Source organism: Cheilinus undulatus, linkage group 18 (genome assembly GCF_018320785.1).
Source record: "Cheilinus undulatus linkage group 18, ASM1832078v1, whole genome shotgun sequence".
NCBI classification, from domain to species: domain Eukaryota; kingdom Metazoa; phylum Chordata; class Actinopteri; order Labriformes; family Labridae; genus Cheilinus; species Cheilinus undulatus.
The window spans coordinates 22,231,308-22,256,810 of record NC_054882.1 but is presented as its reverse complement, the minus strand read 5'-3'; the positions used below and the strand labels follow the sequence as shown (position 1 = coordinate 22,256,810).

The 25,503-nt window shown below is 39.9% G+C and overlaps 1 protein-coding gene across 3 annotated transcripts in view; it reads left to right on the top strand.

The window, feature by feature from the left end:
- The window catches only part of rnf144aa (ring finger protein 144aa), a 45,101-nt gene that overhangs the window by 13,310 nt on the left and 6,288 nt on the right, over nt 1-25,503 (top strand). For 2 of the 3 annotated variants that reach the window (XM_041812529.1, XM_041812531.1), the window contains exons 2-6: nt 17,118-17,268; nt 19,673-19,777; nt 20,931-20,991; nt 22,678-22,894; nt 24,990-25,137. In XM_041812529.1, coding sequence (XP_041668463.1) covers nt 17,118-17,268; nt 19,673-19,777; nt 20,931-20,991; nt 22,678-22,894; nt 24,990-25,137 — 682 coding nt within the window. Of the gene's footprint in view, nt 1-16,816; nt 17,015-17,117; nt 17,269-19,672; nt 19,778-20,930; nt 20,992-22,677; nt 22,895-24,989; nt 25,138-25,503 lie in introns of those variants that run through there. The other variant, XM_041812530.1, reaches the window with a different exon arrangement.

The following is a 25,503-nucleotide window of genomic DNA, read 5'->3' as shown; positions in this document are numbered from 1 at the left end:
TTGTTTGTCTTCTTTGTTCTGCTTCGTGTCTACTGACTCAGAGAACTTTGTGTATTTTGAACCAGGTGACATTAAAGTTGAATGACCGCTGACGGACAGTGTTTATCAGTTAATGTGGTATAACATTTTTGTTTGCAGAAGGGCTGCCCCCCAGTTAAGTTGATCAAATAGGTCATTATCAGAGCTGGGTAATGTGACCAGAAATTTATATCATGGTATTTTTTTCTATATGCAGTAATAGTATTGTATCGTGGTACAGAGAAGGATGAAATTATTAGCCCCAACATGAAAATATTGGGTTTTTTTTAATTTCCCAAGTGCTGTTAGACAGTGCAAGGAATTTTAACACAGCTTTTTCAAACACCCTAGTTTTATTATGAATGCTTGTTTGTTTTAATGAATTATTTTACTTTGCACAGAGAAAAAAAAATCATAACCAGTACCAATTAGGGTTGAAATTATTAGCCTCCTACAGAACTGTCCTTTTTATTGGCAAACCACTGTTCTGCAATTATATTCTTTAACTTTGTAATGCTCAAAGTTTGTAAAATCAAGTTTAAACTGAGTGTTATCTTCTAATTTACACACAGTATAAAAACATCAGTCAGGGTTGGAGCTGTTAGTGGAAAAAGCATCATGACAAAAACAAAAACAATCCGTTTAGACTTGAGAAAAACAATTGTTGATGCTCACAAAGCAGGAGAAGGATATTCAAAGTTATCACAGCGTTTCCAGTTTCAAGAACTGGAGTGTGAAGCATCATCGACAAAATCAAAGAGAGCCACACAGTGCAGAACAAGCCTGGCAGAGGTAAGAAGCCAATGATTTGAAAAACTCTGGAAAGAAAACTAGTCAATAGCATTCACCAAAGTGAATGCTATTGACTGGCCAGCACAAAGCCCTGATTTGAATCCCACTGAAAATCTGGAGGTTGAACTGAAGACCAAGGTAACAGCACTCTGGAAATACTTTAAAAACTAATAATTTCGTCCTCATTTGTATGACAAAATTAAAATGGACCTTACATTCAGATACATATTCAAGAACCTCAACTCTTGTTCCCCCCCCTTACAGTACTAACGTCATGTCAGTGCATGGAGAAAGATCCTTTAGAAAGCCTTTGTGTTTTGAGTTTTCAGTTTATCGGCTTTCACTAGATCTGCAAAAAGTCCATTTACTGATATGACTTTCATAATAAAAAACATAGATCAACATATTACATGGGAACTTTTATCGTGAAGTACATGTCACAAAGGATGCTTTTATCATAGAATTAACTTAACTTTAGTGGAGCTACAGTTCATAGCTTTAAGCTTCAAGTGTGATAACCCCACAAGCCAGAAATTTGGTTTGGTTCCGGTTTGTGAAATAACGCTGTTGCTCATTCAAAGAAGTATACTGGCTAAAATGCGTAGGTGGCAACCAGTGAATTAAAAACAAACCAGCTCCTACAGACCAATCACATACCTCACAGTAACTCTGCCCACAGAGAGGAATGAACTTGCCTAGCTGAAGGAAAATGGCATTTAACCAAGTTGGCATTGCCCTACATGCTCAGGCATGAGGACTGACAAATGTACTTTGACCTGGTATTCACCATGACACACATTTAAACACACCTTCTCCGAACCACTCCGAAATACATCTTGGTGATTGTGTAACTCCTCTGGGCATGGAAAAACTAGGCCTATTACCACTCCTGGTGGCCCCCTACTCCTGTCAGGGACAGATGGGGTCTGTCCCCAACCACTGCTCCTTCACCGTGGCATGTCACCTTTCACATTCTACCATTGAGCTATCCCAAAATAAATGTCCCTGAGCGTGGTCTCTGGGTCCTGAATGTGGGTTAGTAGGGAGTCGATAAAGAGAATAATGCACCCTGGCATGCTGGGAGTGTGGGTTATAGTGTAGCACAGCATGACTTCTGTGTGGTTTCACTTCTGTGTCATCTGCATCAACCTATGGCCTATATACTCCCATGACCTACATTCTGCTTGAAATTAAAGAGCTTATAATAGATGTTGTGGTTATTTTCAATCACAAGATGTATGGTGACATGTCACACATTGATTTTGTTTGTAAGGGCAGTGTTGTTTTAAATAGGATGGAGAAAGAGTGTAATGGGTGCAATAAATTTACAGACAGATCATTTATTACTTAGTTATGACATTGTAAAACTAAAGAGAGGAGATTATTTTCCTCATTCATGTATCTCTTTGGTTAAAGTGAATGTTGTAAGCATCACACCCTGGGTTGGGATTCAAAGCTGACTACTATCAGCCTGTCCCAGCGTGGTCATTAAAAGGTAAACCAATGCTTATTGCAGTAATGATTATAAGGGGAAACTCCAGGCTGACTGCAGTGTTCACTGTAAGAGCACTGCACCACTGCAGAGGACTTAATAACAGTGTGGTGGAGAAGTTGGTGACTAATGGTGGTGGTGTAGTTTTTACCCTACATTGGTCATGTTATATATTTACCAACCACACACTTTGAACACACCAGCAGGATAAATGCAATGCAACAGAATCTTAGCAGTGGGACAAAGGTACTCTGGGTTTATAAAAAAGTGTAGGAAACTTTTAATGAGTGCTGTCTTTAGGATTTTACAGATATTTCTGGCCATTTTGGCCAGTTTGCTACATGAGCTTTCAAGGTTAAGGGAAAGCCAGCATGAGTTTACATTAGCAATATTTGCTAATAAAAGACTAAGAGCCAGATCCTCAAAAGGATTGCACTGCTTTTGCGAACGCTAAACCTGTGCAAATGACAGAAAAAAATAGCGTGCAATCCTCAAAGCATACGCAAAGGGTGAAATGCACGCAAACTGAGCCCAAACTGCACTGCCACTCCTCACTGTGCCGGTCCAATTTGCATGCATGTAAATTAGGGAATATTTGTAAATTCAGCGCAAAATTGCCCCCTTCCTATGCAAATAAACCTCATTGCAAATACTACCTAATCCTGAAAGACCAGCGCTAATTGCCACAGGCAGTAAAGCGGTGCTATTTACCACCAGTGAGACCCGTGTATTAAATCCGTGCAATATCTCTTTCTCCCTTTTCTCACTCTCTCTCGCTCAAAATGATTGCAAATTGCTCTCAATTGGTGGTAACTGTGGAGCATAGCCTATATAAGGGCTGTCATTTTGTCCATTCTTTGTGGATCTGGCCCTATGTGATATTATGAGAAAGCAGAAGCATTTAGGAACAACAGCAACTTGGCCACAAAGCGGGAGACCATGGTAAATCACAGAGCAGATCAATGACTGCCAAAATTGCCAACACTGCTGATTTCATAGCTGAAGAGTTATGACACAAATATAAGAACTGAAACTGTGCTGCAGGTGCCTCATAGCATGGGTTTCTATGGAGGAGCTACATTTATGTCTCACGAGTTCTGTGGAGTCACACATCTCTGTTTGGCGGTCAAATGGGTGAGTCTGGGTTAAACGGATTCTGGTAGAACGTTACCTGCCAACTGTTAAGTTTGGTGGAGGAGGGAAAACAATAATGGGCTGCTTTTCAGGGTTTGGGCTAGGCCCCTTATATTCAGTGAAAGGAAATCTTAATGCTTCAGCATACCAAGACATTTTGGACAATGTTATGCTTCCAACTTTGTGGCAACAGTTTGGGGAAGGCCCTTTTCTCTTCCAACATGACTGTGCCCCAGTCAAAGACTATCAAGATGTGGTTTGATGCGTTAAGTGGGGACGATCTTGACTTGCACTCACAGAGTCCTGACCTCAACCTCATCAAGCACCTTTGGGAAGAACTCAAACAGTGATTGTAAGCCATGTCAGTACAGTAGTACATGCTGATAAAATTCTCCTCATATTCCAAAAATATATGCATTTGGTATGGGAATTTTATATCGAGGGAAGTAGGACTTTCTTTTTTTACTTAATAAGCTGTGAGGATTGATCAGTTTTGGACCAAAAGCAGGTGATAATTTCCAATGAAAACCTGTAATCTCCCACAGGATTATTTTAGCATGCCACAGTATCATTCTGTCCATCTGCCATATGATTTTTCATCTTTTTTGTGTCTTTATGTGTGTTGTTGTGTTTTTCCCCCTCTGGTCTGTCCTGCCTGTGTGTTTTGTCGCCCAGTAGGAGTCTTAACATCAAAGGTGACCAGAAGTAACAGCACATAGTAGAGGTGAGGTGAGGGAGTCTGGAAAAGTGGACAAAATTGGCACATCGCCACAGTCTTCTCTCTCTTTTCTCGCCTTTTCTTTGCCGCAGTGGACACGGAGGGAATATGACAGGAAGGAAACTTAAAGGCCTCGCTGTACTAATTGGCCATGAAGAGAAGGGCTGGTCTGTTGAGGAAGGGGAAGCAGGAAGGAAACAGGGAGGGAGGAACAGACGTCTGGAGCCAATCCTGACTTCTTTTTCTTTAATTTCACTAGAAATTACCCTTTACTGTGTTACTGTGTATGTAATTGGATATGTGGATTTGAGGTTGATTAAATCGATGCTTCTTTAACATTTATGCATCTCTGTGGGATGCATTTACAACAGCGAGACAATGGGAAATCATTGTAGCTGTTTGCAAGACAGAAGTGTTGACAAGAGCAAACTTGAGGTTAGATAAAGTTTCGCTGATCAAGCCAGTCAAGAAAGTTTCCTCCAGTCAGCTCGTATCATATCATGCTTCTCACTTCATTAATTCTGCTGCAGCAAATAATGACACAGTGGAACATCCACAGAGACTACAGGTAGAATATGAGCCCAACACTGCGGACTTCACCTCTCCATCTTTATCTCTCACTTGTCTAACTGGTTGATGGTACATTCTTCTACATAAGCTGAAAAGCAGCTTTGTGCAAGTGCTGAAATAATGCACACAGCATGCACCCTATATGTGAGAAAAAATGTGCAGGCTGCCCGCTCCCACTTCAGCAAACAGTTGTTAGCAGGCTTCTTTCACATCAGCCATAGGTGAGGGGTATAAATAGAGTCTTATGCAATGCTTTGATGTGACATTATATAATTACACACAATAAAAGGTGTGAACCTTGGTGAAAATGGAGAGCTGAAAGACTGTTTTCCTTTTTTCATTTTTTTCACACATATTTTCAGTTCTCTCTCCTCCATATGAACAAACAGTGAGGTGTTTTGCACTCGCTGGTGTATGGAGAAGCACTTGAGTTCAGTTTCTCATGTTGTCAAGTCTGCATTACTATGCAGAAGGAGGCTTCTGGCTGCATGAAGTTTGCTCTCTCTTTGCTATCTCTGTCCGAGTCTATTCAGGTGAGAATTTCATTTTATTCTCCTTTTTATGTACCAGGCAGCCGGATTTATCTGAGTGCTGCTCTCCACTGTGGATAGTTTTACATAACTTTAGAATCTAAAGCTATATTTTTACTCTCTATTCATCTGTTCACATTTCTTAAAAACAGAAAAATTTGTGGTTCTAGGTAGGTTGGTCCTTGTCTGAATTTAAATGCCTGTTTAATCTGAAATTAACTACAACTCTACTAGTCTAATGGTAGGAATACGCTCCAAAAACTGTCAAAATTAAGCATGGTCTATTTGATTTAAGTGGGCACATCTCTTGAGTAGTTATTGTCAAGTTAAGCGGTGACATTCTTCTGAAATAGAGGTCAATAACAACATCTGTGGGCTGTCAAACTGGTTTGCCTGTAGTGTCTAATATTAGCTTTTGTAGCACCGCCAGCCCCTCTATGGCTACAGCCCTGTCTAATAGTGATGGACTGTGACAGCTTAGATGCCCAGTGCTAGTAAGGTGTACCCAATAAAGTGGTCGATTAGTGTGTATTTCTGGTGCACAAGACCAAAAAATGTGGAAAAGACTTGTCATGGTTTTCCAAAAAAGACATATCACTGGATTTGTGACTTTTAGCACCAACAGTCTAGAACTCAAAGAGCTGAATGCACAATTTTATGAAAGAAGCAAACATACTATTTACATTTAAAAGCCGCATTAGAATAGCTTTTTTTTTTTTTTTTTTTTTTTGCTTGAATTCATGGCAAAGTTACAGACCATTTTCTGTTATTCATAGGTAGCGCTGAATAAACCTCACAAACAGATTCACAGGTTTTACTGTGATTTAAGTCAAGAAGTGAAACATCCATATATTAAAGCCAGTTCTCATACAAAGTGAAATACTAAAAGACTTTTATGTTTTAACCTTGATGATTATGGCTTACAGCTCACAAAAATCAAAAATCCACTATCTCAGAATATTAGAACATCACAAAACATCAGTCCAGATAACGATCTGATATAAAACACTGCTCATTTTGCACATAAAGATCCAGAAAACCTTTGCAAATTAGACTTTGACACAATGTTCTAACATTTTGAGATAGTGGATTTTTGATTTCTGTCAACTGTGTGTTATCATCCAGATTAAAACAGAAAAAAAGAAAAGTATGAGGTGTCTCATACTGAGATGTCTGAATGAGGAAAAAAATAGATATAATTAAGATGTACCCATATTATCTATAATTGATCATGATATAATAAAAGAAAACGCTTCCTGTATTTGACAGAGAAACACTAATAAATGTGCTGCCATTTTCTCCCTTTACTGAACGTTAAAACTGCCTCTGCAGTTCTCTAATCAGAAACTGTTGTTTTCTTGTGATACTAAGACGACATCGGTCTTTGAGATAGCTCATGACCTTTTTCTAAGACTGGAGTAAAATTCCTCTTAAATGTGTAGAGTATGAGCTAGCCATTAAAGCTGATTATGAATCTTAAATAATCATAATCAGCTGTACTGTAGCTAATCCTGGCTTGACTGCTGCTGGTTTATACATGCATCACCTACAACTGAACCTTCAGTATTATGCAATATGTACACTTTATCCATTGAAGGCATGTGTGGACAAGTAGTGTTAGCACTGCAGCGTGTTATCTGTACATTTGATAAGAGCAGGTACAAAAATACAGACATAGTTGTAATGCTGACATACAGGTTTGTTGGAATGACCATTATTAGATTAGAATTTCTGTTGAGTTTCAGGTTAAATGTAGATCCATATGTTTGTGTGCTATAAAGTTGCCTTTCTTCTACACAACATGTGATGTACATTGAAACAAGCCTTAATGGACGGTTTCATCTGCTGCAGAATGAAATCCCATTTGCTCCTCTCTCCCATGAGAAGCTCTCCTCAATTGCTCCTCCATGAGCACTTCCCTGCCTGTTATGCAATGGATTGTTAATGCATGTGTGTGCCTGTGTGTATGACTCTTGGAGTCATTACAGCACGAGTGCTGCTGCAGCCAGATGAGCTTTGTGATGGAGCCTCCTCTGACTAATGAGTGACACATGGTGACCATAGCTCAGGATGGATGTTTGACTCCTGACTCCATTGATTTCCAGCTCTCAGCCCTGACCTTTACTGATGCAAACTGTTCTGGAGGGCTGTATTTGGAAAGGAGGCCTGCATGCACTGCGTGGAATTGTGTGTGTGTGTGTGTGTGGGGGGGTGTGTGTGTTTGTGTGTTTCTCAGAGATAATGGACCACCTAGTTAATAATGCAGCAGAGCGATGGCACTGCACCACCTTTTCGCTTGGAAACCCGTTTTCCCTTTGTCGCTCTTTCTCCCCGCCTCTCTCTCTTCTCCTCCTCAGGCCAGCCTTACTAAACAATTTCATTTGTCCCCATCGACCCGGTCTGTCAGCATTTGCACGGCCAATATCAAGTGTGGGAGAGAGAAACAGATAAATCTCTATTTGAAAGTCTTTCTTTGTACAGTGTGGACTACTTTTTGTTTTACTATTGTTTTACTTGTAATACACAGAGTTTTTGCTGATACAGAGTAAATGGCTCTGTGATTTAAACAATAGGTATTTGTATTTTCTAGCAGCTTTAAACCACTTTATCTTCAGTATATAAAAATGGTATGATTTCTAACATTGTTTTATGTTTTGGCTCAGCACCAGGGTTTGGACTTCAGGGCAACTCACAAAATCTGAGTTTCGTGATCCACAACTACAATAACATCACAATACAGCAATTCTGGGATTAAGGTTGGATTCTCGGCCTGAGCTTGAGACCAGCCTTGGTCCGGCCCAAAGCCTAGAGCTGAATCAAACAGGATCCACCTTCCTCCCCTTGGTCTTGGGTCAAGCCTATCTGATCATCCTGCCAGACATAGCAACATTACTGTATATTTGAGTTTAGTCATCTTATCTTGTACAACCTTCAGAGAAACTGAATGTATGCTCTGCTGTCATATCCTAAAATAAGACAGTATACACTGCTCTTCATGCAGTGTATTTTACCAAACATTACAAATTAATCATTCAAGCAATCAATGTTTCATAACCAAAATTATCTAAAGACACTTAAGAAAGAGGGCAGGTCTAGACTGTACTCTCTGATGTAGCCTGTTATTATGAAGACCACACTAATCACCATGAGCTGGTGGTGGGTGGTAAACCATTATCAATACAGTCACCGGTCAAATTTATGCCACATAAGGGATTATTGCAACTCTGTCATCACCAGTCTAAATGCGTGCTTTGTGTTGAAGTGCCCACACCAGGCTTAACTGATGCTACTGTTAGCTTAGCAAAGTGGTAAGTGACAGTCTTGTCAGCAGCAAGTTTTACTGCAGTTGGGTAACTAACTGAACGTCACCCACTGGCGCCATTGCACTGAATGTGCAATACAGTCAACAGGTAAAACCTGTGCTTTCCCCCTCCAGGTTTGTTGTCTGTAACAAACACAACATAGCAGCTGTGGTCGCTTTGCAAGGCATATCTGTTGGTCTGTTTTGGGCTTTAACACAAGCTGGGTTGTCTGTTTACTTTGAACCCAGTGCAGGGATTCAGCTTAAACAACTCCTTAAAGGTGTGTTTAAACTTATGACTCATTTATTCAGAGTCCATGTTGAAGCAAGCACTCTACTTCTGTCAATGTCGTTACAGTAAAAGTTTGTAGTTGTAGCTTGTATATAGAAAAAAAATGATTGAAATAGTCATTTATACTGTCATAATACTGTTGATGTACTACTACCAACAGCACCAAATTGAAGAATGGGACACATGGCTGGCCTGAATATGCCTTATAGGCTTGCTCATAAGATGACAACTTAATCATTGTTGAAAGAAAATCAATCCTGCAAGCTATGGCAATGCCAACTTGTTGTGTCTTAATTTTTAGGTGGCACTATTCTCCCATTTTTTCTTTCACCCTCTCAGAAAACAGTTGACATGTCTCTGTATTTGTGTGTATTTTTCTAGTTGGCGTCTAATGACATGATCAGACCAAATGTTAATAAGACATTTGTTCTCCACTGCTCCCAATGTGATTCTGTGTCGCATTTTGTTTTACTGTTGAATTTCCTTTTTTCTAGTTCTTTTGCGGTAATTTCCTGTCATTGATTTGGCAGTCCTTCTCTTTCAAAATAATGCTTTCACACTGGACATGAACAGGACCGTGGTTCAGTCTGAGAGACCACCTCTTTTGGTCAGACCAGGGTCCAGCTGTTTGGTCCAGACTAGGTCCAGTGGAGGTTTCACACCTGTCATTTAGGTTTGGATCAAACAACATAGGTGTGAAAGCACCCTTAGTATGAGAATAAAGCTAGTGTTAGTTCATGGAGGACACAGTAGTCATACGCCAGCTGATCCTAATTACCACCTCCTAGCTACGACAACCAATCACAGTTCTTTCTCTCAACGCAGCAGTGTATTTAAACCAGGGTTGTCCCGATCCCAATCATATGTAATGGATTGGAGCTGGTATAAGCATTTTTGATTGTTCAGAGATCGGCAATTTGATCCGATCAGCCCAGCTAATCATTTACATCAGCTGTTGTAGACGGGGCACAATTTACGACAGGCCGTAAACACACCAGCAGCGGTAGCAACATTAGCATTCCTGTGATTAAAATGTCAGTGGTGTGGAAAAACTTGAGTGAGAGTGAAACAGTCCAGTGGCCACTTGCAGCATCTGTAACACGACCATTTCACAAGGTGGTAGCAGCAGAGCAGCGTTTAACTCTACAAATTTGATCCGTCATCTCCAAACTAAACATACAGTGGAATACAGTGACTTCACTACGACAACAGGCAGGTACACCAAAGCAACACACTCTGGACTTGAAGAGGAAAGACAAGTACACTTGAGGGAGCGATAAGGCCACAGAGATAACAGAAAAAGTGGTCAGATTCATCACTTTGGACAACCATGGTGGGGAATTTGAGTTTTTGTCGTCTTCTTGAGCTTTTGGACCCACGCTATGCCCTGCCATCTAGATATTACATTACTGACACTGGCTAACCGGAGCTGTACAACAAAGTACTTGACAGTATACTAGTGAATTTAAAAAGCAACTTCACTGCTGTTAGCTTCACTACAGACATTTGGGGCTGTGATGTTTGCCCCATGTCACTGCTGAGCCTAACTACACAGTCCTCCACCTTTGAGTTAGGGACTCTAGTTCAGCTTTTAGTGTCAAACACACAACCTGAAAGATGTTTGTCACAGTGCTGTAGTTGAGTTCAGAAAAACACTGCTAAAACATCTTCTCCTGCCTCATTAAATCATTAAAAATGTCTGACTGATTTCCCTCGAGCTGAACTTCTGCCTATAGGCTTCACCTGTGCAGCTGAGTTTCCTGCTACATTTAATCACATCAGCGGTGATTTCCTCTTTCATGTATTATTTTGGACCACCAAAGCTCACGCCTTCCCACACAAACCCCCGAGGGCCGTGTTTGTAAGCGTGCATCTCCATCCTGATAACAAATTGCCGTTTAAGCTGTTTTATACAAGTTCAGCACCTGCATAATAGATCTTCCTCAACGCTTAGTGCTTTCTGGTCAGTGTGATGGATGGTAGATAGATGGGTGGATGACTGCCAGGTGACTTCAGTGAGTCAGACATTAGGTGCATACCTTTTTTTCTTAGTTGTGCTCTCAGTTTTTCTCACTTTGAAATTTGTCTCTGTCCTCCTACTGAAGACACCATGAAGAGATGAGGAGGAGGAATGGAGGAAATCTTGTTTTATCAGTCATTTTTCTGCTCAGACATTTTCTGGAGTAACTTAGATCACAGCTGGGTCACCTGATAGTGAGGTTGTTGCTTGTAATCCATAATCTATTGCTTATAAGCAATTAAATCTGCACTTTTCTCTCCTCTGACTGACTTTTACATTTGCACATGGAGTTGCTCTTGCTGACTGTTCTTCCTCTTGGAGAACAAGATAACAAGATAATAGGATAATCCAGAGTATGATAAGACTCATTTTATGTTGAAAGTAAATTCAATTGTGAAATGTTGTTTCTGCTTGACATAATTGTTCATGCTGTCAAGTCTTAACAGGAAAACTAATTCACAGACAATCAATGTTTACTGCTGCAGAGATTTTTAGAATAAAATTACCATCAGGAAAAGAAAAGCAAATCAATAGACTTTACTAATCCTCCTGACTGTGCTTGGATGCATGCTGAAGTTTTAAAAAGTGGAAGCCATCTGGTTTCTGAATCCCTCTGAATTTATGTAATAAAGTTGTTTTAAGGAGGTATAGGAAAAAAAATCTTTGCTGCTTTTTCATCTGTCTGATTGTAGTGAAATAAAGGGAAACACCTAATTTTAAAAGCCCGTCTCCAATCAGTCAATGATTTCCAATGATTTTGAGCACCCTTTTAATAAAACAAACACTTCCAGAAAAGATACTCTCATATATCCTCCCTCAAGTCCCCTATGGGATTTTTTCTTCTTTCCTCTCGCAGTGAACCTCCGAGAAGAAAACTGAGACGCCCTCTATCCATATTTTTCAGCGTTAAGTAGGGTCAAAGGAACAAAGAGATATGAAATGAAAGCACTGAAAAAGAAATGCCAAACCTGACTTCCTTGTTCTTATGATAAGAGATAGTTGTTAGGTGCTTTAATACTTGCAGTTAAAGCTGTATACCAAGTAAATCCTGGGTCTGACTGCACCTTTAACAATAAAACAATGTTTGTAATTATCAATAGTATGATAATGGGATCAGTTGGTGTCTATCTGGCTGTCTGTGCCCTGAAGCACTGGATCCTCAAGTTCACTCCTAGTCCCCCCTTGCATATACAAACGAAAATCATGGTTACTGGATAGTGATGCAAGGGTCTTTTTTTTGGTGACAACAAATATGTCTGGGTCAATTTGGGCCACATTTTAGCAATAAAAAAAATTAAAACTGATTTTTATCAGCAATGCACCACGTATTGCTCAGGAAGGGGGGGACTCACTGACCAGCAGCTGCTCAGTAAATAAAGGGGCACTCACACACCAAGTGTGTTCGACCCCCAAAGTCTAGTGTGAGTGCTCTGTACCATGCTCAAGCACAGTACACTTTCCTGGCCTTGGAACAAATAAGAGATGGTGTGCTTCAGCACAATGTGACTGCTCAAAGACATATCTTTTTGGGGCTTTTTATGCTTTTATTCATAGAGATAGGACAGTGGACAGAGACGGAAACAGGGATGAAAGACATGCAGGTGAGCAGCCACCAGTGTTAATTTCATCGACTAAAACTATGACTAAAAATCTTGGTTGACAGCCTTTTTTTCAGTGAGAAAGACTAGACTAATACTAGCCAAGAAAAGATCTTTGATGACTTAAACTGACACAAAGTAAGTTTTGTTTTTGTCAAGATAAATAAAATGGGACTAAAATGTAAGGTACATTTCATGAGGCATTCAAAATGTTTCGAAATGTTTCAAAAAAAATTCCAAAAACATTGCGTCGTAGCTATTCTGCTTCTCAACTGGAGAAAGCAGGGATCCCAGGTTTGGCAGAGTGTATAGAACACACTACCATAACTTGGCACCAGATTAAGGCAAGAGAATAAATGCTTGAAGAAAAAATAAAGACTGGAATTTTAGAGCTTTAATGGACTACAGCTAGACAAAAAATGTTTTTGAGTTTTCGGCAATGTAAACTACAAAGGGTAGAAATACTAAACTCTAACTAAAAAGCATTAAATCTAATGACTCAGACTGAGACTTAAATTAAAAATTGCTGTCAAAATGAACATTGCCATGCAAGTATCCAAGTGTCAATTGTTTAGAATAGTTGACAAAAAATCCTACTATCCTGAATTTTGTAGATGTTTTTTTCTAATCAAAATGAAATTGACAAAAAAATGATAATTCACTTCACTGCAACATTATAGAGAACAAGAAATATTTTCTTAATTGTTAGGCACCAGTTTAATCAATCTAATTTTTTCTGTTTGTAATATACAACAATTTACAGCTTGTGTTTGTGGAAAAATGCATAAAATGTAGAACTTAAAAAATAATCATAGATTAAATAGCAATTTCCATGTTTGGTTAAAAAAAATCACATTTAGATTTATTTCCATAATCATTCAGCCCTAGTAGTTCCTACGGAAGAGTATTAGGGCCACTGAAAAAAAAAAAAAATTTGAGACTTCTTTTTTTTTTTTCAATTGTGAGATTAAAGTCAGAATTCTGAGATTAAAGTGAGAATTCTGAGATTAAAGTGAGAATTCTGAGAAAAAAGTCAGAATTCTGAGTTTAAAGTCAGAATTCTGAGATTAAAGTCAGAATTCTGAGAAAAAAGTCAGAATTCTGAGATTAAAGTCAGAATTCTGAAAAAAAAACATTTGAGACTTTTTTCATTTGAAGAATAAAGTCATAATTCTGACTTTTTTTCTCAGAATTCTGACTTTAATTTCAGAATTCTGACTTTAATATTAGAATTCTGACTTTAAACTCAGAATTCTGACTTGAATCTCAGAATTTTGACTTTTTTCTTACAACTGAAAAAAAAAATTTGTCTCAAAAATTTTTTTTTTCAGTGGCCTTAATACTCCTCCGTAAGTTCCGCCATGATTAAAATTATGAAATAAACGCTTACACAACGACCCTGTGATAAATTTGACTGTTTTCTAATCATTGTCTCTCCTTTAGACTAGTCAGTAGGGAAGCACCGAAATGAAAATTCTTGGCCAAAACCGAAAATGAGGAAACCAAGGCCGAACACCGAAAACCGAAACACAGAAAGAAATTATGCCAATCATTAGTACCATTGCATTTATGGCTATGACTGTGTACTAACCTCACTAAAATCAATTGCAATTGTAAAAATTAATATTAATGCTTCAAAGAATAAATCAATTACAAAATTATGTAAATATTTATTAAGCACTGACATTCCAACAATACACAATATAAAATAAAATAAAATACAAAATAAAATGTTTAACTTGACCCCACTCATGTCTATATTAAATCAGTGGTTCTCAACCTTTTTTCAGTCATGTACCTCCTGTGAAGTATTTTTTCAGCCAAGTACCCCCTAAACAGCGCAAAGCTTTTTGGCCAAAAAGAAAGACATTAAAGAGTGCTGTGACAGCTGTCTGATTCATCAAACTTTGTAACTGATAAACACTTTCAAATGACATATAATAGATTTTTTTTTCATATATTTTAAATATTAAAAATGCATGACTAAGGTCATGGCATATCTTCTCATCTCTTAATGTGGGAATTCAAATTAATGTAGCTGTTGAAAACAATGACTGGAAAGGCTTTAAATCCAGAAGTGTGCAAAACTGCTCGGCTGCAGTGGTCTCTCTGGAACAATTTGGAAATAAAAACAGAGCTAGAAAGAACTAAAAACCTGTAAATAATAAACAAGTTATAAAAAAGACTTCTCTTTTCTCAAACTGAAATCATGAACTTAGTTATAGATCAGCACTTTTTCACAAAAAATAAATCATAAATCTTTTTATGAATGGAGAGGTTGTGAATACAGTGATTGACAGGCATGTGCCAGTGTGGGTCAAACCATCCTGCCTTGGGGGAGACTCAGGGGGTTTTAGGGTGATTAAATTTAAGAGCATACAAAGTATTAACTCCAGTTTATAAACTTAAGGTCCTTACACTCCGTATGCAATTTTTTCATGCAAATTATTTACACAAAATATTTACATTTAGAACCTGTAGCGAATCAAAGCAAGCTTCCTCACCTGCAACATCATTTCACAGTGCGACATTGCTGCGGATATTTAAGTAGCGCATTTGCGCTCATGTGGACATGTGGGGCTGCCTGTTGCCTGTCTCCCTCTCTACCAGGCTAAAAAAAAAAAAAAAGAGGCAAAAACACAAGCACTGATACAGACAAATATGAGGAGATATCAAACATCAGGTGGTGTTGGAGAGGAGGACGTTTTTGTTCCTCTGTCTGCCTTAAAAATCGGCACCACCACCACCATGTGAGCTCGTTGGAGCGAAACTCACACAGCTGGAGCTGTTTCTAAACTAACGGGACTTAAGTGAAATATTTACCAACACAGTCTCCTCTGACCTCAGACAAACGACTTATAAATGCTCCGGATAAACCAGCTAAATGACTCCTCTGGACAGTCTTGAACACAAACAGGTGAGCCAGTCTGTGCACTGTGGAGAGAGTTAACTCCTCTCACCACGAGCCTCAGCTGTGCAATATTATAACTCTTATTGATCATATTTGATATAGAATGAATGAAAAGTCAGTCCCTCCTTGTACAAACTTGGCTGGCACAGTGAATGAAACCGTGAAACAAAACGGCACTGACCTCCTGGCTGTGCATAAAAGTGCCGCATTACGCACGGAGTGAAGGACAGAGAGGGACAAACCTCCTTTTATCTTCCGCTTCAAAAAATATCACTGTTTATCAGAGGACAGAGAAAACACACTGCAGACATTCGCAGCACGAATGTGATTTTAGAATGTACGTAATATACTCGCAAAAACGTGTCGCTCCTGACGTGCAAAGAAAGGCGCTATTTTTCTTAAATAGCCGGCATGTATTTTAAAATCTCGCGTACCCCCTGGAGTGCCTTCACATACACGTACCCCTATTTGAGAACCACTGCCAGTTTAACACACTTTAATTGACATTTAGAAGAATCGAGAAATAGACGCCTGGGAACATCCTTAGGACAGGCCTGTTGTTTATCCTGTCATTTCACAATACTCTTAAAGAATTTCAAGGAAAAGCAGCATCACGATACTAAAGAATAAAGTTTAATTTGAACATCTGCTGGAGAAAAATGACAGTATGTGGCTGTTTACCTCTGCACTTCACTTCAGAAACTGTGCAGCATTCTCTTTGTCTGTCTCGGTTCAGCAGGTTGTCTTGGAAGCATCTCCTTGCAAAGAAAGAAAAAATAGTGATTTGTCATTAATTGCCTTAAATTTGTGTATAAATCAACACTTTTATTGATTCAAGTGTTAGTGTTGCTTCTGTGTGCATTTTTGAATGCTTTCACCTTGCACCCTTCTGAAGTTCATCTTTGAGAATTGCATCAATGTGCACTGTACATCATATCTCTGCTGAACAAGAACACACTGTTTCTTTTTCTTTTCACTCCTTCCTCTGCGTAGCACATGCAGACAGCAGAGAAGTCCGTGGAGCGATCAGATGAACTTTTCAACCCCTCTCCTCCCACTCGCCCTCCTCTCCTCGTCTAATGCTGCACACTGAGGCAGACTGTACCAAGCAGCCCAGTGAAAACAAGCCACCATCTCTCTCCTTGTTCCATCTCTCCATGCCCCCTCCACCCCCAAAAGAATCCTCCTCCAGCTTGGTTGCTAAGCAGCACCGGGAGAGCTTGACAGTGTTGACGTTGTGCGCGCAGGACCACTTCCTGTAAACAGCCGAGTGCTCACTCTCTCCGCTCTCAGCTCCGGAGAAAAGGAGAGAGCGAGACGAGACGGCCTAAAATAACCCTCTCTGACTCTCACAAAGGAGAAGTGATGACGCGCGGTGAAAGAAAAAGGAGCACTTAATTCATTCTAAGTGAAAATTTCACCAGAAGCAGAGATAGCTGCAGGACTTCCAGGAGCTTTTTAGGTGTATTTTATGTTTCTTTTTTCTGTCAGAAAGCATGAGGCCTGGAATAGAAATGGACCAGCTGACTGGATGGCCACCTTGTTTTTGCAGCGAGCTGGTGATTCTTTCCGTGTGTTCATCGTCTAAACGCTCATGCCAGCATTTTCGATTTCTTATAGTAACAAAAACAAACAAAAGTGAGGCAAATATTGTCTCCTTTTTTCAATTTTATTTTTTTTCAGGAAGTATTTTGCATCATTAACTGTTCCTATGTGTTCTCTTCCTTGCCTTGTGTTCCAGCTCTGTGGCGGTGAAGATGACCACGGCACGGTACCGTCCCACCTGGGAGCTGGCCGTGGATCCCCTGGTCTCGTGTAAGCTGTGCCTTGGAGAGTTCCCACTGGAGCAGATGACCACCATCACACAGTGCCAATGTGTCTTCTGTACACTGGTGAGTAGGAAACAAAAAAACCCACTAGTTTTTATAAACTAGTTCAGATGCAGTTTATTAGTGTATGTGTCAGTGTAGTAAAATGAGCAGCAACTTCAGGATTCATTATAAATATGCCACATCCTTTCTCTCTAACACTGGTCTGGTGCAGAGATGAGGAAACGGTGGTCGAGATTGAACTCTAAAAATAGAAGCTACTTCCTAGAACACAAAGTGGGTGGCTACACTCATGATCAAAGTTCTTTAATACAGTTTATACAACAGGGGTCAACTGTAATACAGACGCTGCCCTCTATTGACATCCTGCTTGAGCTACTTTTCTGTGAACGGTTTAATAGTTCATACATGTTTATTTTTAGAGTTAAAATGCAAAATGCGGCCCTTAGTCCATTTTTTATTGGCCCTCAGCAAATTCTAAAAAACAAAATGAAATGTGGCCCATGTCAGAACATGAAGCTTGTGCTTGACCGTATTTTACTTGATTTTTGCATTAGGTGGTGCTACCATGCTAATTCTGTAAGAAAAAACATTTTGACAAGAAGAATACATTTTGTTTCTTTGTGAATAATTTAAAGACAGGCAAACATATTAACGGCTTCATTTCATTCAGAATCAATGAAACATGTCAGTGTTTTGACAGATTATTGATCCCTTTCTTTCAAAGTCAGAGCTCAATATGTCAAGCACAATAAGAGGAATGAATATATGACCCATTTGTGTCACTTCCCATCGCCAGTAGGGAGAACTAGTTGCATGTGTGCATGTTCAGTGTGATGCTGTTGTCTTGCAAGAAAGAGCAGAAGATCACAGAATATTGAAACCTGGCACGCCAAATGCATTTGTTTCACACATCCATCTGGAAAACCACTCATATACAGCGTTTGGGAAAGGGCAGAGCCTTTGAAAAAAACTTGGAGGGTGATTGGATGAACATTCTGTCTGTCACATCTTACAGGCCAATCAGAGCAACAAAACACGTGACTGCGCCCATACCGAAGGAGTAAACTCCATTAGAGCTGAATAACGTGAATCATGTCGACTGCAGACATGTCAGTACACGACTTTTGTCGTTTTTGAAAAGAAAACAACTCGCTGCTGTTCTTTGTTTTTCTTTTAATGAAGACATGTCGTCAAATTCTGATAAAACTGGTGCCTTAGCAGCACCCATGCTAATGTCTTCCACCATAAATGCACTGGCCTCTTGCTGCTACTTGCTTACGTCATGATTCTGCCGCACCCAAAAGTGAGAAACAGGGAAATGGGCGTATCCATCTGTTTTGCAAGGTTAAGGATATTGTATCCTAAAGCTTAAATAGGTTTGAGTCATTTGGCACCATCAAAAATGCCTTGTTTTGAAATTTAAATGAAACTGGTCTACTTCTTGTTGGGATTTGTGTATGGCTCCTAGAGGATTTTTTGTAGGTTTTCAATGACCCATTTACAGAACAAAAACACACAGTTCACTCACAGTTCACACAACTTCAGAGCGCCAGGTTGTCTATTATAAGCGAAAAAATTGTGGAGTCATTCAGATGAAATACCTCGGACTAGTTCGTTAAAATATGAAACGTGTGAATTTCCCCAAAAAGCCAAAATTTGACCTTTAGCTGTTTTTAGTGAGCTTCCTGGACATTTTAGAGGATGGACCCAAAAGTCTTTTCTTTTCGTCTTATCATGATACATATGTGTACCAATTTATGCATGTAGCTCTTACTCATTTCACTATCTCAGTTATGGGGCCCCTGCTTGATGGACCTGCATGATTCCACCAAAATACAAAAATTTCCACAGGGGTACAATTTTCTGTAAAGTTTGGTGAGTTTTTGAGCATTATAGTTGGAGCTCCCAGGGTTAGGGCTAGGGCTACACCAGCAGTAGGCGTTGCTACCAGCTTACAGTGCAACTAAACCTTGCCTGTTGCTACCACTTTGTTCTCTTCAATGAGGAGACGTGGCACCATCGTTTCAGATTGAAGCTTTTCAAGATGGATCTGCCTGACATGGACTGACATGAAATCTGGCCAAACCAAGTGTTTGGCAAGGTTATGATAACTCAACTCAGAGTGTAGAGGCTGGGCTGAAATAGTAAAGCTGGGGCTGTAAAAACAAAACAATCAGCCAAAAAGTGGTAAAAGGATATTCATACTTGCAGTCAGCACTTTATATTACTAAAAAATTCTATTAGTAGCAAAGATTAAAAAAAATCAGCTTTAAGTTTTAAGGATTTCATCAAGTAATGTCACCAAATACTCTTACATAAAGCACATATACCTGCCTCCTATTCTGAAGCCACAGTCAGAAATGCTTTCGAGAGACTGTAATGGTGGTGTTTGTTTACCAACTGTTCTGACTGGGTCAGTGTTGTGTTTATCTGACTGTCTGCTTCTGTGTCTGTTTTTCTTCAGTGCCTGAAGCAGTATGTGGAACTCCTGATCAAAGAAGGCCTTGAAACTGCAATTAGCTGTCCAGACTCTGCCTGTCCCAAGAGAGGACACCTGCAGGAAAATGAGGTATATTGATTAATCCAAGGTCAGACTTTATTAAGTTGACTTTTTAAGTTGTGGAATTTCCTCTAACTCATGAATGTGTCTAATTACAACAGATAAGTCTGATCTCTTGGACTTCATCAATGCAGAATTTCACAATGGAAAAATTGCTTTGCGTATCTATTTCTAAAGACAGGTACATCTGGGAGTAACATCTCCAACAAAAAAAATCAAAGGAAACTCCTGCACATGGTCTACCTTGCAAAAAAAAGTTTTTTTTTCAACGTTTCTATGCTAGACCTAGTTTGCTTGATGATGGTCTAGCATCAAAACATTGCAAATGACAAACTCTTTTTTTTAAGTTGGACAGTGTGCTGGAGTCAATCAACGGAGAAATTGCTCAAAATGTTTCCAAATAGATTTGAAGACTTGTCATTGGTGTTTCTGGTCCTATTAAATGCCTGTGCTTGAAGAGATAAATTAAAGATGTGATTCTACAGGTCAGTCTTCTCCATGTCATGAAACACCTGTCCACCCCCACCCCCCAAACTACTGCAGTCAGTTTAACACCTTTACGCCCCCTCAAAGCTCCAGCTTTCCTCAGGAAGACCACTGCGCTCCACCTGCCAGAGTGTTTACTTCCTTATAATGATCCTGGCTCCAAGCAGAGGTCAATCTGCGGGCAAAACTCGCTCATCCCCCTGCAGCAGTTTGTTTGATGGACTCACTCACTCTCTCACTTGGTCTTGCAGGCCCGTGGGCGCAGCTCGGCACAGCACGGCCACATGTTTCCAATCAATCAGTGTCACTGGTCTTTAATAGAAATCGCGTTTACTCCTGCCAGTCAGGCAGAGCATGCCTCATCCCAGTCTGCTCTGACAGCAATGCCTCCGCCTTTAATTGACTGCTCTTTAACAAAGGATGAACACTCATTTCATTGGCCAATAAATGAGGAACTTTAGTGGGCCTGAGTACGCACTGTGACTACATCATCTTTTTTGAATGGCGCAGAAGCCTTATTTGTACGCAAATAGCAATTCTGATCGTGTATAAATTTGAATATGACATTGTTCTGGGAATGATATTCACATACTGAGTGTAATTTCTCCTTGCTGCCTCCTATAAATATTCAAAACAGCCTGCTGATTTTCCTCCCGCCTCCTTCCTCTCGCTGTAGATTGAGTGCATGGTGGCCACGGAGATGATGCAGAGATACAAGAAGCTTCAGTTTGAAAGAGGTGAGTCAACGTAGTACGTCAGTGTCACCTACACAGTGGGTCGACATGTGGGCATTGACTGTATGTTGCAGACACACGTGAGCTGTCCTGCAGGGATGCTGTATTTCACGTGACACACAAAAGCATGACGACAATTGGGGCTCTCAAGAGTCGTGGAAGTGCCGCTCACTCTGTCTGGAGTCATCCATTCATCCCTTGAGGACTTTTTCTGCTGAATGCGCCACAGGGCATCTGTAGAAAGCTAATAGGAAAGATTTGATTGTTTGCTCTGTAAATATAAATCCTGAACTCAGACATGTGTTGACACTTGCGCAGTCAACCAATTCAGAAATTAAGTGTTCAGTTTAAGCTTCTGATTCAAAAAAATCTAGTTTTAATGCAAAAAGAAACCATGCAAGCAAGACATATTTTTGTGGCAGGTACTCTGGTCTGATGTGTGCTGTAGTATTCTGACTCAAGCCTGTCAGCCTCATCAAAGTGTAACACCATTTCCCATCAAATATGCATGAAAGGGAAAGCCTCCCAGACTTTGTTTAAAGAGATTCTAATAGGATTGGTTCGGCTCTACACTCATAAAGTGTCTGACTGACTCTGATGGAGGAAGGTCTCTCAGCATAGCATGATATTTTAGTCAAATCCTTTTTATCTCTGCTGTGGTGTGTGGCTGTGTGTTCAGTGTCTGCGGTTTGTAGAATAAATGTTAACCCACTGCTAAAAGCCGTTCTGCAGAGATAATGTCAGGCCTGTGTCGCCATGCTGCGTGCTGTCAGCACAGACATGCTAATCGGTAATATTAGAGTTCCCTCACAAGTAGAGAGAGCAGTACCCAGGCTCTTTGATGGAACTCGCCCTGCAGGTTCTCCACCTACACACAGGCACAAATTGTACTCAGAACATGCAGATCTCCCTTCGCACAAATAAACACAGACAAGCGCATGTATAGCAGCACTGAGGGGGGTCCTGTAAATGAATAAATATCCTGCAAATGACTCAGAAAGAGCTGTCGATGGAGCCTAGATAAGGGCACTGAGCCGTCTCATCAATGTCCCGGTCCAGTCAGGCAGAAGAGGCGCTGTAACTGTTCCATATTTCTCAGGCCGAGCCAAAAGAGCAAGAGGAACGTGTGCGCAGAGTTCTTGGCAGAAATGCAAGAGGAAGGGAAGAGAGGATTCAGGGCAAGCGCATTATGCTATGAACTGAACAGAACTGGCAAAACATAAAATATTCTTTTTTCTGCCTATAGAGCAAGAGACAACATTTTCACAAGAATTTATAGCAGCTGAGGAAGTTAGTTGGACACTTGGACAGCAACAGGAATAACACCTTTTCCAGTATACTAGTACAGTTTACACCTCAACCTTCAATGAAGCAGGCTGCTATTAAACATTTTAGGGCCTGTGTCCATTAACCCCATATTTTTATGCTGCATTACTCAACATATCAGTTTCAGAGCACTTTTCACCAGCACTAACTGTTGCTTAGTTACAAAATTGAACGTTGACTTCCCTCAAAGTGGCAACTGGGTCTGTTTTAAGAAGCTGTTTTTAACTTGTATTCATTTTGCTGCTAAAAGCATTTAAAACAGACCCGAAAGACAAAACATTTTCCTTCTTATTTGAGCTCACTGATGTTTTGAGAATAGTTGCTGTCAGTGGCACTGTCCTGACACCTACTTTGTTCCATCAGAGGTGCTTCTGGACCCATGCCGGACATGGTGCCCTTCTTCAACCTGCCAGGCCGTGTGCCAACTGAAGGAGGCGGATTCTCCAGCGCTGCCCCAGCTGGTCCAGTGCGCCGTCTGTGCCCTCGAGTTCTGCTCAGCCTGCAAGGCGAACTGGCACCCCGGGCAGGCCTGCCAGGAGAATAACCTGCCCATCACCTCCTTCCTACCAGGAGAAAACAGGTACAACATTCAAGCAACTAGTATCATTCTGCATTTGAAACAGTTCAGTCTCATCAGTGACAACCAGGCCAAGTGTGTTGAAATGCTTCTTTTCTTACGTCGGTATTTAGAATGCTGTGAACCTTTTTATAACTTGATGGATACATTCACACACACTTTTCTCCTGGTGCAGCGTTTAGTAACTGAAATGTTGGCTGACACTGAAGAAAGTGATTTAACTGTCAGTGAATGGATATGAGAAATAATTGTCAGAATCCACTCATCTTTAGACATTTGTCTTAACAATGTTTCTCTGTTCATGAAAAGTATTCACTGGTTTTGTTGTCATTTTTGACATTTAAGTAAATGTCTTTATTTTATACAAAAGCGTCTAAACAAAAGAGGAAATGCTGAGTGGTAAATCAGTCAGAATCCGCTTTATTGGGCAAGAATGCTTAAACAACAAGAAATTTGATTCCAGTTAGCTTTGCTCTCAGTGTACAGGATTTCAACTGAAATATAAAAGAAATGAAACCTGAAAAAAAGTTTAAAAATTAAAATATGAATATGCACAAGCTTGTTAGGTATTTTTTCTAGTAGAAACAAGTCTATGTGCATTGATAGTATGGTTAAAGGGTGTGCAAAAAGTGCAAGATAGTGACTAGAGGTGATCAGAAGTATAAAATATGCACAGATTTACTTGATGTAGATAAAATAGTTTCAGATAGTGGACATGAATGAATGCAAATGTATATATGAGGTGAGGCATTTTACCAAAGTGAGCTTTCTTACAGCATTGGTGCCACGGTAAAGATGTAAGAGACAGGGGAGGACATTTTACATTAATCAGGGTTAAGTTGCTTGTTAAATTAAATTTCTAACTCTGACAATGAGTGACTGTAGAGCAGTCATCAGAGTAACTCTGTGACTGTTCAGTGGTCATCATTGTAACTGTGACAAATTGAGGTTTGACAAACTTTTTGGCCAATTTTATTCACATCATGGAACAAAAGCAGAATGGTATTGACGGGTTTGGCACTGAAGAAAATAAATGGTACTCTGAGCTTCTGTATTGGCTAGAAAAAAAACATTACATTATTCTATTCATTTTAATCGGTCAAGAACAGAAGCTTTACAAGGACATGCATCCATACATTTCATTCTGCTTTTTTCCCTGAGATCTTGGCTTATTTATCTGTATCTCAGGATAAAAGTGCTAGTTTTACTGTGAGGAACACCACACATCATCTTCAGGTCACCTGAGCTACTTGTCAGTACACAGCAGCAGTCATGAATTGCCTCCTTAAATACAGACTGACAGACACTCTGGCTGCTCAGCTGGGCATCAGCCAGGACTCAAGCACAAAATAATAGGCTGATATAAAACAATCTGCTGGAGTAGAGGTGCAGTAAAGCAGTCTGTGATGGGCTTATTATTCATCTTAAGGACAGACAATCTGTCAGCTAGGTTAAAAGGAGGGCTTCTCGGAGACATATGCAGCTGACCTGTTTTCTTTGTGATATCCTCTTACTCGAATGTCATTAGCTGTGAAGGGCTGTCTATCTGCACAGGTCCAGTAGAGAGCTCAAAGGCCACCATAAAGGGAAGGAGAGGGATTAGCAGGTCTGCTCTTAGATGTAAAGAGTCTCAGCATTTGAACTTTGTCTGTTCAATGGAAGGACATTTTGAAAAACTTTTTATTACAGCTCAGAAGCCTCCTCTAACAGAATTTAACATGCCAGGTTTTAATCCTAGGACAACGGCCAGAATGACAGCTACCTACTCGTCCCCCTGATTCCATGAGTCAGCACTTTCCTAAAACAGGAGAAATAGATACAGAGCATCTGACACCAACAGCAGGGAAGAATAAAAGCTTTGGAGGGAGTTCAATGCCATTTAGAGATTGGTAGTTTTTAGATGACATGTCAGTTCCTGAGCTAAAGCTATCCACTGTTTCACACAATCCTGTTACACCAAATATTGTAAATATTGATCGTCGCATTGGAGCAATCTCATCCACAGTACCTCTTGTAAAGTGAAAGCTGAGTGATTTGGGATTTTCTGTCTCATTAAGAATACAAATCACTTACAGCTGTGTCTGTCTTCTCCTTGCAGCTCTTTCTATAAGAACGAAGAGGACGACGCACCGATCAAGCGCTGTCCAAAATGTAAAGTTTATATTGAGAGGGACGAGGGCTGCGCACAAATGATGTGCAAGAACTGCAAACATGCCTTCTGCTGGTACTGTCTGGAGTCCCTGGATGTGAGTTTGGTCTTTCTAATTTCTTATTCCTTGATTTCTTACAGCTGCAAAGATCAACATGATGCATGATTTCTAATGCTTAAAAATATTTTTTGTTTTATGTTGTAATGCGAGGAGTTGTTTCAATACCAATGTTGAAATGCCTCAAATACAGACTTAAATGTGGCTCCAGCATCAGCAAGGACAGGCTTTGAAAAGATGAAACCACAATTTATCAGACTCCGAAGAATTATTTGTTCACTTTCAATTAATTCCTTTTGTTGCACTAAAGCAGTGACCTCAGATCTTCTTTACATTCTGTAGAATTCTGACAAAATATCAAGACATTTTTTAAAAATCCTTCTGAGTTGCTTGTTGTCGTACAGT